At 45.1% G+C, this 15,181-nt stretch overlaps 1 protein-coding gene across 1 annotated transcript; it reads left to right on the forward strand.

The window, feature by feature from the left end:
- Nucleotides 1–2,078: 2,078 nt before the first annotated feature.
- On the forward strand, nt 2,079–14,872 carry LOC116438267 (transcription factor jun-D-like). The gene is made up of 2 exons (XM_032097098.1): nt 2,079–3,425; nt 9,643–14,872. Exon 1 carries the CDS (start codon nt 2,079–2,081, stop codon nt 3,366–3,368), a length of 1,290 nt encoding a protein of 429 aa, XP_031952989.1. The 3' UTR covers nt 3,369–3,425; nt 9,643–14,872.
- Nucleotides 14,873–15,181: the final 309 nt, after the last annotated feature.

The raw sequence follows: 15,181 nt of genomic DNA on the forward strand, positions 1-15,181 counted from the left end.
GAGGGAAAGAAAAGGTGTATTGGCTTTAGCTTGGAGTCTGTGGCTTCTCTGCCTAGGCAGCCCTCTTTGCCCAGCTGATGAAACGTACCAGTCACTACCATTTGCTTGCCCAGGAATATGACAGAAGAGCCTGTATAGCAGCTTCAGCAGTACTTCCACAAAACCACTCGCATGAGCTGTTTTCAGTACTCAGTGTTGGCTGAGCACTGCTAACTCTGCCCCCTCTCCTGCTAGGTCAGCCAAGAGACAAGGAAACCAAAATAAGCTCTTTCTAACACTACCTTCCTCACCAAGAAAAATATGGTTACTCCTCCCCCATCCATGTGAATGCCTCTGTCCCTGGCCTTTGCCTGATGGCTTTCCTCTCCCTCGAGTCCTGCTGCTGCCAGTTTTCTGGGCAGCAGTTCCGCCACAGCCTCAGGGACCAGAAGAGCTGGGCCGTCTTACAGCAATATGAGCTGGGAGTGGCCAGAGCCAAAGCCCAGGCTCACCAGCCTAGCCAGAGTCCTGCAGCACAAGAGCAGAGCAGACATTAATGGTTGGACCCACTGACACACCCACACAAGGTGAGGTGATGAACCAAGTACAAGGTCCACCCAGGTAATTCAGGCAGGAGCAGCAGGAGATTGTGCCAGGAGCAGAACTGGAAACACAGGTCTAAAGTTCACCCAGGAGATGGAGCTGAAGAGAGCAACAGCTGTGACATAGCCGGGCAGGGACTGAAGGTACCAGGCTGTGTTGAAAAGGAGCTCTTGCCCCATGAGCAAGAGTTGGGGGCCCCAAAGTACTTGAGTCAAGGTCATCAAGGCCTTAGTCCATGCACCTGGACTCCAGCTCTCCTATGGACCTGAAGAGGGATCCTGAGTTGAAGTCCTTCTGGACTTGACACTAGTGTCCATCTCCTTCTCCATTCCTGGTTTTGGAATGAACCTATGCAGAAGGGAGGCACAGTATGGCCACACAGATTGTGGGACTAAGAGCAGAGCTCAGCAGCTTCACTAGACACTGTGAGAAGTGGCACATGGTCTTGATATGTAGGGAGGAAATGCCTGGGGAGAGAGCATGAAAGCATAAGTAGGTTGCAGAAGGTGACTGAGGTAACTAAGGGGTTCCACCAGAGATGAGGAGATCTAGTGAATGTGTAGATGAGCCATTGAGACCCTCAGTCAGCAAGCTGATTTTAAAGACTTAAATGAGAGCTTTCAGCAGCTCTGTCAGGATCACATTGGATCCTGAAGCAAAAGGGATTGATAAAAGACTGGGTGGAACTAAATTTCCTCATCCCATAGGAATTTCAGAAACTTGGAGAGGGGCAGAGGCAATTGTCTTGAGTAAAGATAACAAATAAATACAACCCCCAAACTGGAAAATGCTATTCACATTTCAGTAATTTTGAAAATATTGAAAATACATCTAGGCCGTTTCAAATATTTTCTCTTAACTTTTTTTTTCCACGAAAAAAAGGCTTAATCAAATCCATGTCCATCTTCTGACAGACTTTTAGTTTGACTAGTTGGCATGTTTCCTGATGGCCGAGCCATTTCCCCGTCAGACTTTCCAGCACCGCGTTGTCGGGAATCATTAGTCGGACACCTGCACTATCCTGTGCCCATCCATCACAGACCGAAGGCACAAGCACTTGCCCCCAGGAGCCGCCACGCGTGGCCATCGATCTTTTTCCTCCTGCAGGACTCGTCCCCTGGCTGGACTGATGGCCCCGAGAAACCCCTCATTCCCGGACGAAGGCCCCGGCACTGCCTTCTTTCCCACACCGCAGCCACGGGGCGAGTTTCCGAGGGGGAGGAGCAGCGCGTGTTCCCCACGGACACCCCACCGGGAAGCCGTTCCGCGCAAGCCCGGCGGGCGGGGGAAGGAGCAGGCGGGGGGGGGACCGGCGGCGGCAGCAGGGAGGCGGCGACGGCGGGGCGGGCAGCGGGCCTGGGGCGTGGCGCGGGTCCGGCGGCGCCGGGAGGCGGCTCAGTCCCCGCTGCCAGCCGAGGGCGGCCGGCCCCGCGGAGCAGCCGCCCAGCCCGGCCCGCCCCGCGCCGGAGCCGCCGCCGGCCGGCGAGGGCGGCAGCATGAGCGGCGGGCGTAGCGGGCGATCCGCCGTGAAGATGGAGGCACCCTTTTATCCCGAGGAAGGACTGGAGCTGCTGCCCGACTTCGTACCGCTGCCGGGTTTCGGTACCGCTGGCGGACCTGGAGCCGATGCGGCGGCGGGGCAGAAGCTGCTGCTGGGCGCCGGGAAGAAGCGGGACCTGCCGGCTGCCGCCCCCGCGCCGCTCCCGGGGCCCTTCGCCCTTCGTCCGCCTGCCGGCGCCCGCGGCAGCGCGGCGGCTCTGCGCTTGTTACCGCCGCCCGCCGCCGCCGCCGCCGCCCCGCCGCCCACCGCGGGCTCCGCGGAGACGGGGAGCGGCGGCGGAGCGGCGGCGGCCCGCGGCGGCCCGGAGGCCGCGCTGGGGTCGGCTGCAGAGCTGCCGCTGCTGAAGCTGCCACCGGCCGCAGACCTGGAGCAGCTGCTGATCCAGGGGGGCGCGGGGCTGGGCGCGGGCAGCCCGGGGCCGACGGCACCTGGGGCAGGGAGCGGCGGGGCGGCGGGGCCGTTCCTCTACCGGCAGCCGGTGACGCAGGAGCAGGAGGGTTTCGCCGACGGCTTCGTCAAGGCCCTGGCCGACCTGCACAAGCAGAACCAGCTCCTGGCGGCCCCGCCGCCGCTCTCCGCGCCGGGACCCTGCTGCACCGCCCGCCCGGGGCCGCCGGGAGCCCCCGCCACTGCCGCCGCCGACCCTCCGGCCGTCTACACCAACTTGAGCGGCTTCAACCCCGCGGGGCCGCTGAGCCCCTCGGGCAGCGCCTACCCCTCCGCCTCCGCCCCGCCGCCGCCGCCGGGCCTGGCCTTCGGGGCGGCGGGTCTGGGGAGCGGCCGGCTGCCGCCGGCGCGGTCCCTGGAGGAACCGCAGACCGTGCCCGAGGTGCCGCCGTCGGCGGGCGGGGAGGGCGGCAGCAGCGCGCCCACGCCGCCGTCGCTGTCGCCGCTGGACGCGGAGAGCCAGGAGCGTCTGAAGGCAGAGCGCAAGCGGCTGCGAAACCGCATCGCCGCCTCCAAGTGCCGCCGGCGGAAGCTGGAGCGCATCGCCCGGCTGGAGGAGAAGGTGAAGGCGCTCAAGGGGCAGAACGCCGAGCTGGCCGCCACTGCCAACCTCCTCCGCGCCCAGGTCACCCAGCTGCAGGGTCGCGTCCGCAGCCACCTCTCCTCCGGCTGCCACATCAACGCCGCCGGGCATCCTCCTCCTCCTCACGCCGCCGCCCAGCCGCGGGAGACTGCCCCCGAGGCGGCCGCCGCCGCGCCGGAGACCAGCGCCTGCTGAGGAGGGACACCCCGCCGGCCCCGGCCCCATCCCGCCCGGGGGCACCGCGGGGCCAAGGTGCGCGCCCGCCGCCGCCCTTCTGCTATGATTATTATTATTTTTATTGTTATTATTAATTATTATTATTATTTATTTGCGCCCGGAGAAGGCGTTTTTTTGCGAGAGCCGGGTGTTGCTAAGCGTTTCCCGAGTTCTGTCGATGTCGCATTCAGCAGAGAGGGTTTCCGTGGGTGGTTCTGGGGCAGGTGGTTGTTAGTTTTTCAGTGAAGTACTTGAGGTCTGTAGAGATTTCCGAAAATAAGAAAATTACTGTTTACAGAAAGATTCAACTTTATTTTCATGGGGGATATAAAACGTGTGTTTCCTAATACACCTTACTGAACTGTATAGCAATGGATAAGCTTTTCAAACTTAAAAAAAAAAACAGCCAGAATCGTACCTTTTGAAAAGATGTGCGTGTATATATATATTTAAAACATAATATGGCTATGTATATTTTCTTGGTATTGATAAAGAACTTTTCTAAAAATACTGTCTTTCTCTAGAGCTTTAATTTGCCATTGAGAGTTAAGACAGCTGTGTGGGTGCTCTTGCACTTACATGGCTTTGATTTGCAAGTTGAACCTTGGAGGGAAATGATTTTTGTTGTAAATCTTAAACAGATTGAAATGCATTGCTGACTCAGTCATAAGAAAATAGTTTTCTAAACCTGTATGCTCCATATTTCTTGTGCCAGTGCAAACTTGGGGCATTGACAGTTATTTATTGAAACTTGAACACTTTTTGGACGTTGCCTAGACCTTATTTTTCTAGATAACATGTTAGTAGAGAAAATGGTTACTTTGGCAAAAAGAGCTTTACTTTTTTTTCTCTTTTTTTCCTTCACTGTGTACATTCCAGTAGTGTGTGCTCTTTCCATAGTATAGTAACAATTCAGTGCTATACAGAAAAGGGCTCAGGTTTGGGGTGGGTTAGCTGTAAAGGTGATAATTCCATTGTATTCTGTTTGAATAAATCACAGAAATTTTATGGAGAACTAGATTTATTTTTCAGTAGAAATCTGTGTATCTTGCTTCTTGGTCTACATCGTTCTAAAGAAACTTTCTGCAATACTCTAGAGACAGAAAGAGTTGATGCTAGGATGTGAAATGTTTTTCTGGTTGGGAAGAATTGGTGTGATTTATTTCTTTGTCGAGAATTTACTAGTAGAAGAGTATAGCAAAGGAACTATTTCTTCTGATTAGACATAATCCTCAATAAGTTTTTGAAAGCTTTAGGTCCCTTGCTCGGTGCCACTGCATTCCATGCTTCTGCTGCATCTGTGTATTTTGAGTATAGCCGCTAGCGCAGCGCTGCCGAGCCCTGTGGCAATGGTGCAGTGGGAAGGGTCTGTCGGAGTGTGATGGTCACCTCACCAGAAGGCCCTCCGTGCGGAGGCCGCGGGCCGGCCCTGCTGCTGAGGGAAGGCAGGGCTTCTCCTGAGCCGATCCAGCTGCTGTGTGGGGCCCTCTCCCCTCGTTGAAACTGTGCTAAAAACTCTGCTTGAACTCAGAGGCAAATCTTTCATGGGGATATGTGTCTGTGCCAGCTGGTGAAAAGGGGGAATCATATGAGGAGCCAAGAGAGCATAGACATCTCTAGGTGTACTGCAATTGCTCAGATCCGTTAAAGCCACTCAGGAGCTGGTAAACATCTCTTACTTCTTCTGAAGGCTACAGCTGATGATTTGAAATACAATAAGAAAGAGATAGACTCACAGTTTTTCATGCTTTTATTGGGGATATGTGAGCGCTATCTGTTCAGAAAGTTGAGCTGCAGCAGTCAAGTGTATGAGCTTTTCCTTTTAGTGCATAGTTGTTCCTGGCACATGTATGAAATTATGTGAAAATGCATAGTTACACTGTTACTGTAGCTGAGATGCTCTGAGGATATTTCTTTTTGTAATGCATATGCAAATTAGGTAGAAGCCATATTAATCGTTGTATAACTGTTTAATCATGTCACCAGAGCCTTTTTTGGTCGTTGAACATGATTGCCTGTAACATTACTTTCTGCTGTTAGAAATACCAATGAGCAGATAAAAAAATATTTTGATCTTAGCACAGGTTTAAAGATTTCTTAAGGGCATTCTGAACCATACAGCATACAATCTGTAGCACTGCCTGTTAAATAATAACTGGGTGAAAAATGTGGGTTTTACTTTGGTAGTCATCACCCATCCGCAAAGTTGCTGCAAGTCTGGAGAAACCAATAAAAAACTTCTTTCCCCCCACACTTAACACTTTTCCCTAGTGAGAGAGGTAATGCTGCCTGGTAGATGTGAGATACTTTACTGCATATGTAGTGAGGTGGGGTTTTTTTAAGGAATCCTGGAAAAAATCATAAAAAATTACATGGGTAAACACTATTACTTTGGTCCTTGTCTTTGCAAATGAATGTACGGCTAGGTAAAGATCTTGTGGTAGAACACAGGACAATGATGAACGAAACTGTGCAATACTTGGTCTTTACTTATGTCATAATTTCTGGTCATAGTAAATTAGCAATATCCGAGAGACATGGGGGATCCATAAGGCATGGGAAATCACTGCAGTTCCCCTTCCCAGACACGGGCAAGGCTCTAGTGGTCTATAGTCTAGCAGGGTTATAATGAGCTGCCCCCTTTCGGCATGGTAATGTTAAAGCTGAAAACCACCCCACATTACCTCACTTGAGTTTGAACTTTTCTGCAAGAGGAGTCTTGCACCCAGCATCTCAAAGACCTCATGTGGTAACTTCTTTGATAGCCTGCTTTCTGTTCTAGCTGACATCTGTTCAGTGGTAGAAGTGGTGACAGGCCAGCTCTCTTACCCTGATGACTGATGAGAGATTACTAGCGAGGCTGGCAGCTCCACCTCTCTGCCAGAGGCTACTGTTCTGGTAGTAGAGTCGTCCAAAAGAAAGTGTCTTCTGTAGAGTGGCAGGTTACCTTTATAAATGCCTTTTTTTTAGGTGGCATTTAGGCTAAAAAATAGGATCTAACACTGACAAAATTTGAGAATAATGTTGGGGTGGTTGGGGTTTTTTTCCTGCTTGGGTTGGTTCTGCTAGAGGTTGCTGCATTTTTTGCAGGTATTTGAGTGGAAAGCCTAAGCACCTAACACTTTAAACCAATATAAAAAGACTCAGGAGTACTTACCTGCTGCAGCTGTCAGACTTGAATGTTCCTGTCTTCTAAAATGTATCAATACTCTGACTTTTAGCCCTGCTGTGTTCCTAAATCTTTAAATATGGCTTCTCTATTTTGTATGCCTTTTTGCTTCAGTTTGTTGCTAAACATATGTGTCTTTTAGGTTTTGATTTTCTGCCAAAAACTTTGGTCACTGTGAGATGCTAAAAGATAGATACTGAGTAAAAATTTTCCAGACTGTTTGTATGATTTGCATCCATGTAGCTCCTTCTCAGTAACACCAAGCAAGTTGGCTGTGTGTTACTGCAAGAAAGAAAAAAAACCCACACAAAACCCCTCAAAAACAAAACTCAAAAAAAAGCAAACAAAAAGATTAAAACCGCAGAATAAAAGAGTTTATGTTCACTGTTAGCTCAGTTCTTTTTAGCATTTTTCTTCATTCTTCAAAACTATCATGCTTTGTTACAGGTTTGCACACTATTTGCTAGTCCTTGCAAAGACTCTTTTTGAGTGACTTGATTTGCAGGCTACCCTCATGTCCTTCTAATCTGGTTTTCATTCCAGATGCAAACCCATTACAAATAAACATTTGCCCATCTTTGTTTCTTTGCCCTACCTGTAATCTGCTGTGGAGACTACAGTCTCCTCCTTTGTCTGTGTTGGTTGCTGAGTGCTTGCTCCTGTGCACATCTCATTTGCTGTTCAGCAGTTTTTGAATGTGCTTGAACTGGTGTCTTGGTTTAGATGTGAAGTGCCTTCTCATTTAGGTGCTATGGCACAATAGTTTGATTCATATATGACTTTGATTTATTTGAATTGTTATCAGATCTTTTCTGTCTTGGGAAGTAGGAGAGGGAAGTAAAGGGAAGTCTTGTTCACTCCTTCCTTGGGCAGAGGGTAGAGCCCCCTTCAGATCTGCCCCTGCTCGCTGTGAGTGCAAGGAAGCTACTCTGATAACACTGATTCAAATGATGCCATTGCTAGAAAGTTGATTGGTTGAGTCTCCAGTGTAGTGAAGTCTGTCGGAATCACAAGGTCTCCAGACGGTTCCAGGTAGCTGGTGAGTTGTTTTTAAAACTTTCACTGTGATTCCAGGTCAAGCCCATTTAGTATGCTTAGAGCACCTTTCCAAAAACACAAGTACTTCATGTACTTTGAGAAGCGTAGGTATTTGGACATGGTAAGTTCTGATCATGGTGAGGAGTGATTCTGGTGTTGATGGTTGTGTTTTCTGTTATGACCCTTTGATGGTCTTCCAAAAGGTAAATATCTCAACAGATCTGGACTCTCCACTGCATGTCAGTAGTCACTACTGACTCTCATGCACTGTTCAAGATAAGAGTGGCCCTAGACAGTTCCTTGTTGTCTTTGTGTTTATGTCTTTACAGAACAAAGAGTCATGAGGCATCCTTTATTCATTTAAATATCTGGTTGACTCTCTGTCTCACCTTTGACAAAGGAGTGATCTCCCCAGGTTAAGCCCAGATGCATTCTGCATTTTGCAGCTGTTAAAGTTGAAATTTGTTAGGCAAGTAATTTTTAAACAGTTATATAAGTCACTGATGCTTCCCAAAGTACCGAAGAGTATTGTTTGATAGTGTCTGAAGTACAGGTGCGTGCCTGGTCTGAATTACTAGTTGTGCTGAAAATAGTATCTTGGCTGCCATAACTGGAGTCTTAACTATTTGAATCCAGCAGCTTCTTAGAGCTGCTGTCTATATCTGAGATATTTATGCAAGAGAAAAAAACCCATCTACTTGTAACATAAGTCATTCTTTGATGCATTTTATGTGTCCTGCTTCTCGAGTGCAAGTTAAAAAAGGAAAAGCAATGAGTTACATTTTCGTTTATTTATATGTGCAGCTGTGACTGCTGCTGGATAATTTTGCTCTTTCCTGACTTGATTCTCCAAGTTTCTATGTTTAGCAAGTAGACAAATTGGAGTATGACATATCTGCGTACATCTTTGATTTGTACAAAACCACTTCCATTTTTCCAGTATTTTGTTTGAAGTTTTACTTAAGAATGAGTGTTGAAGAATTCTTAGCCTGTTTTGTTTCTCGTTGGTCACTTCTTTTGATCAGTACTCTTTGTAGTGACTGCTCATCTTCCAGCAGAGGTGGACAGTAAAGTCTGTCAGGGATTCACCTCTTTCAGTATTTGGCAAGACTTGTATCAGCAGAAAAAGTCTTGGACAGAAAGCTTTCACAGTGCATAATAATCCTGCAAATGTTAACTCATCCTTCTCACACCGCAGTCACTTGTTGTGGGGTTGCATCTGGGTTTAGTGTATCTGATGAAGAATGATAAATGCTCCTGTGACAAGTGCAGAATCTAAAGTTTATCAAAAACTCGTTAATCATGTTGCACACTGTGCAGCTTTGCTATGAAGGTGTTGAATTAAATCTGAATATATGGAGACTTAGGCCATTATGGTACATTATGGGAGACAAGAGGTTTTAGTAATTCATAATTACTCTCCAGTGATTCAGAGATCTGTCTCTTTTTAGCCTATGAAGTGTCTTGCAGCTGTTTGTGCTGTGAAACTTCTCTCTTCATAACAACTCAGTAACTTGGAGGCGGGACAGAAGCAACTTCTCCATGAATTGGTCATGTGTGACAAGCTAAATGTAGGTTTCTGAGAAGCACTGCAACAGTGAGGGCACAGTGGAGAACCTGCTGTTGTATGTGTGTCGCTAAAAGAATCTAGAAATGTATACACATAAATCATAATGAGCGGTTTCCAAGGCACCATCCTGTTGCCTTGCTATGGGCATTGATCCTTGCTGCTTGCTTTAGTCTGGGAGCACTTTTTCCTAAGCTATTGCATATCTGAAGGCTTACTTTCTGCATCAATGTAGTCACAAACCGGATCTCTGCTTGAGTGTTGAAACAGTTGGCTTCATACGAGTCAATTAGAATGCCTTGCTTGATTTGCCTTTGCAGGGTCCCACTGGGGAAACAGTGGTGGGGAGGAAGGAAACCTGTCTAGGATCTGTATCTTCACACCAGTGCTGTGTGTTGAAATGCAACTTTCAGTTGAGTAGTCTTGACAAAAGTGTGTTACTTATGTAAAAACACTGAGTCTTGATCTTGTGTCTGCAGGGGACATGAGTTCTTGTGCTGGAGTCCTGCTTTGGGCGGTATCCTCTCAAGTCAGTGAGGACTAACTGAAGAAACAGCAAATCCAGCCTTTATGAACTAATTCTTCTGAAGCACACAGATATCTGCAAATGCATGTGGAGGTGCTGTGCATAGACACCAGCATGCATAGAGAAGGGGATGGCCAAAAGGAAGGAACTGTGATTTTCTTAGCTGCAACAGTACACAATGGGATTTTTCATATTCTTTTATTGTGGTCAAATTCTTCCAGAAGAAGACTAACCTTCATTTCTGTGTGTGGTCACAAGGTGATTTTTTAGATTTCCATTCGAATTGGAGAACTGTCAGATCTTGCAATGCTAAATTAACACAAAAAGAGAACTTATTTTAAAGTCACATTTAGCCTTAATGTTATCTGAAGTGCTGCAGTTCATATGTAGTAGTTTACTGTAAGGTGAAATGATGATTATCATAAATAATGTTTTGAAGGAGTCACCCTAATTAATTACCTACGTGATGTTTGCTTTTTTGTCTGCTGTCAAAAAGTCTCTATCCATAGCATAGCTAGCTGTAAATTGAGCTTTGCTCTGAATTTCTAGTACTAGTAACAAACAGGGTCTGCAATAGTTTAAGGAGTAAATGTTCTGCCTAAAGAATGACCATTTCTGTAGGAATGCTTTGAAGTGATGGTCAGGTTTGAAGCCTTGCTAACATGGAGATAATAGATATGACCAGTTCACTGTGCACTAATACAATGATTCTGATTTTTAGCACACTGCTGATAAGATTTACTACTGCTGTTACTTATTGGTTAAGAACTAAGTGTGGGTGGAATTGTAAGTCAGCTAAATAGGGTCTGGATAGCTGTCTTGCTGGAGGTCAGTAACAGACTCCCATCCCATACAAGGGGGAGGAAAGAAAAAATCTTTGGTCGTAGTCTCTGTTTTGATTTTGCAAGTCCAGTTACTTTTTTAGGTTGAGTCCTGTTTTACTCTTACCTCAAAATTTATTTGAATAAATTTGAAAACCTTTCTAATAGGTACCTTAAAGCATGTCTTGCAACTGTTCAGTTACAATCAGTGGTTGTACAACTGTGGTATTACTTCTGTCATAGATGGAGAAAGCTGAAGCTACTAAGAGTCAGGCTTCTCACTGCATCCCTGTTCTTAAACAATGGACTGAACATGTGAAAAATCATGGCCAGTAGCTTGAACTCTGAGAAGCTGTTTGATACCGTTTTCTTGTCCTCTTCAGAGAGCTTCCCAGTGCCCCAAGGGATGTGTCTCTCCTGCCTCATATGGAAAATTGACCTTTAAGGATTAACAGTTTTTAGCTAACTAACTAGCTAACTAACTAACTAAAGATAGTCTTCTGGTACATGCTGAGTAATTTGAAAGATAACATACTGAACTTGACAATCTTTCCCACACCTCTGTTTCATAAATCTGCAGATTTTCTTGTAATGCAGGGCAGAAGCAATGGAGTAGTGTCAAGTAAAGTTAGTGTGATGTTCCAGAGAGTGTATTTAGGATAGTCTCCTTCTTTTCCGTAGTAACTGCTATGGAAAGAGAGCAGTAGAAGATACTGATTTAAAACTTGCTGTTCTTCACGAGTAGAGCCAGAGTTTGAATTCTTGGATTTTTCCAACTTTTACCATTCTGTCTTTTAACATCCTTCATGGGAGGGTGACAGAAGTATTGAGGAAATACTGTTAGGGAGTTAAATGTTCTTGTTATGTCTAATGTCACATAAGTTATGGCCATAAGTAGCTAGGACACCTATTTATAGTCTGCAAGATGACACCTTCAGAATAGGGATTCCAGAAATGCTGCCAAAGTGTTGTTATCTGTCCAAAGCATTTTGGGCCAGTTAGTAAAATCGAATTGTAAATCCTTGTGATTTTTGACAGTCTTTGTGTGCACCCTGCAAGTGAAATCACCGCACAAGCTGGTATGTCTACATGGTATGATACCACTTTCCCAGCAGGCCAGTAGTGTCTAATAAAGTTTATGTCTTTATTCCTTTCCCCACTGGGAATATGAGAGATGATAGTTGAATTTTTCAGCACCAGGAAGGAGAAAAAAAAGGAATCCAAGGAAAAAATAATATTTATCTCTAAAACAGTATTTAATGGTAATATTTGTTGCATGTTTAAGTGGCAGATAATTAAGACTACTCTTCAGAATGCTTTTTTACTTACTTTGTTTTGTTATTACTGCTTAAGTGTCTTCTAAATGTCTCTTCTTTAGAAACTGTGCCCCTCCCTGTTTGGCCTGATGACTGTTGATTTCACACTTACCCTTATTTATTTAAAGCCATGGCAACCACCATACTGAAATGTCATCAAGTAAAGCCCAGGTCTGCATGCTGACTGGTGATGCAAAGCTCTGCTCTCTAATAAAATGCAGCCCTTCAAGGACGAGCTCCAAAAGACAGCTACGCCCTGTCTTCAAGCATTTGCTCTAATTTCAAGGCTTTGCCATGTGGTGTTGCTCAACGTGCAGCAAAACAAGTTCTTGCGAGCCCCTTGAGCATTCCTCCGTGTGTAACAAATTAAATATTCAGGCTTCCTTAATTCTCCCGTCCTCCCCCCCCCCCCCCCCCCCCAAAAAAAAAAACAAGCCCCAAAACCAAACCAAGACCCACAGAAAGAAACCCAAACCCGAAATAAAAGGCCCAACACAAGTATATCTTGGAGAATTGTTTTACTTTGTTGCAAAGTGCTGTTAATTACAGAGACGCTTAGCGCTGTTCTGACATGTGAGCCATCAATCTAAACACTCCCAACAGTGATTTTGCTTTGGTTGCGCTTTGCTACTTTGTACGGGACAAAGGGAAGGGAGTAAGTGTTGCAATATAGTATTGTGCAATTCCTGTCTTTTAAATAGAAAATGATAGGCAAGTCTGCATAGGCCTCTCGCACACCAAAATTTAGCTACTGATTTTTGCCACTCCCACTCTTCTTAATCAGGAACGGGTCTACTGGCTTCTTAAGGTGAAAAGGAGAGAAGGGGAGAGGAGTAGAGAGATTCAGAGGTGGCAGTACCAGGGATATTCTGCTGTGAAGGGCCTTGAGCCTCCTGGGCCTTAAAACTCAATCTGTTAGGTTACCTCTAGTTTATGATATCTGAAGGTAATTCTTAGACTCCCTATGGAGCATCTTACCAGGAGAGGTGGCTGGGTCTGTATTGCTGAATAAGACTTTTGATGAAGTAGCTCTTTGGCTTTCTGTGTTTTTCCATCTGTGGAGTTGTAGGACATTCTTCCAGAGCAGTTTCTCTTTCCTGTAGTGGCTCATCTAAAGCTGGCTTGTTGTAAGTGCAATTTCTGCCTACACTGAAAAATCTTTCTGAGGTTCAGGGGACCACGTATGTGCCCTCACTGCGTGGTGTTTGTGGTGGCTAATCCTGTATGACTCAAAGGAGATCCTCTTAGAAAGGAGTAGCTCCAGTTAGGTGCAGACTAGGAAAGATGAAATCTATCATTCTTTGTGCAGTATGTCTTTCTATCAGTTCAACAGAGGAACTAACTCCTGTAAGATAAAGGAGAGCTCTTGGGCAATAGGACCCAGCTTTGAAAACCCTTGATGGCTTCTGATTCTTGCTAAGCTTCCATGATGCAGAAAACACTTAATGATCTGCATTACTATAATCACAATACCTTGCAATGTCATGGGCTGGGTCTGCTGGTAGTATGATGCAAGTTCTGTGGTCCTTACTGGGATTCATGCCACATGCTGATTAACAGAATAAGGAATTTCCTGTAAAGGGCAAGAATCCCCTCCCTGCTCTGTCACCACCAGCATCTCCAAGCTCTCTTTTTGTCCAAAAGAAGTGTGAGCAAACTGCCACTTCCTACAATTCTTCAAGCTGGTTCTTCACAGGCCTTCAAGCATGGCACTGAAACCTTTTCCTTCAGGGTAGCTCTTCAAAACAAAAGGTGGAAGCAGAGCAGTTCAAATTGGGCTTTGCTCTTCCAGCAGCTTATGTGCAACTAGTTGGTGGGTGGGTGTTTTTCCCAAACATCCTTTCTTGGGTTTTTGTAAGTTGGCTTTATGTGTACCTTCTTATTCTGCCTTACTAAATTAGCTGGCACAGGGGAAGCCTCTGAGAAACCCTTTAAAAATCTCTGCTTTTGGTAGAATTTTATGAAATTACGGCATGTGAACAGGTTGAAAAATCCCCAACGAAACAACAAAAAAAAACCCACAAAAGTAACCCAAAACAGACAACAAAACAAGTAATTTTGTATGGATATCATGGACCTTTAAAAACTTGATTAATTTTGGGAAGTCTTCAACAGGTGTGCTGGCAAGGACATTGCACACAGATGGAGATAGTAGTGAAACAAAATTCAGTAGCTACTCATTTGCTGGATTTGGTCAGGAGAGATTTTAAAGGGCACTTCTGAGACCTTTTTTCTGATGTGGTGATTTTTTTCTGTAAACAAGCTACAGGGCTTAATAATACACAGCTGAGGATTATGTCCATTGTAATTTTTTTTACATTACTTTTACTAACTGTGTAGTATTATATTCAAAATACTTATTTCTGAGACAAAGTGGACAATACTAGTGGGCATCTTGCACTTGATTAAATGTAAAACATTTTCTTAATTTAGTGATGTGTTTAGGAAAATACTGTAACTTACTGAATATACAACAGTGATAACTGTGTTTACAATAATTTTCAAATTCCTACTGTTCAGTGGTAGCCAACTTGTTTGAGAATTGGAAATAAGGCATACTGCAATTGGCAATCTTGGAAAAATTAACTCAATGCTGCTACCACTAAATTCTGTGGGATGGATACCGTGGGTTTAAATGGCAGCAGGATTGTATTCCAAGCCTCTGTCTTAAGTACTTATGACTAAAAGGCGACTTGCCTTGTGCTCATTTATGTATCCCTGTGTGTAGTACATCAGTTAGAAATCTGTTAATGATTGATTTGTAACATTAGGACCTTTATGGAGATCACAGTGGGGTTTTTGTTTGTTTTTGTTTGTGAACAGACACTTAGACATTTTGGAATGTATAACATTGATCCTTGTGCTGGAATTGTTTACATGCAAAAAGGTATTTATGATTTTTTGCAAACTGCAATGTGCAATTTTGTACATGTGTTTTAAACTACAGAGTTTATAAGGAAGATATTGTATGTACAGTACTTGGACATGAGTATTATTTCTTTGATATAAATATCTAGAGGAAAATTAAAACTGCTTTATATTCATATTTTTGGCTGTGTTTTTTTATCATTTCATCAAGAAATTTAAAAGGCTTAAGGCATAGTGATTTGGGCTTTTTAAGGAGTATTTTTAAACCATGCTTGATAACACTGCTTCCTTTGATTGTGTGAACTTACCAAAGTGCAAGGAGGAACAAATTTCTTCTTGTAAAAATGTTGCTCTTTGTGGTAACTTCCGTATATGCTAGTGCAGTTGCAACTCAGAAAGTAAACTTTTATAAAGAGCAAAAGAGAAGAGACAGTCCAGCTCTGATGATATCAGATTTCAGGCCCTTGCTAAGAAAAGCTGACTGGAG

The sequence above is a fragment of the Corvus moneduloides genome, chromosome Z (genome assembly GCF_009650955.1).
Source record: "Corvus moneduloides isolate bCorMon1 chromosome Z, bCorMon1.pri, whole genome shotgun sequence".
NCBI classification, from domain to species: Eukaryota; Metazoa; Chordata; class Aves; order Passeriformes; family Corvidae; genus Corvus; species Corvus moneduloides.

Bases quoted from the DNA above. Each gene is read 5' to 3' on its own strand.
- LOC116438267 (XM_032097098.1), top strand. From the start codon at position 2,079: ATGAGCGGCGGGCGTAGCGGGCGATCCGCCGTGAAGATGGAGGCACCC.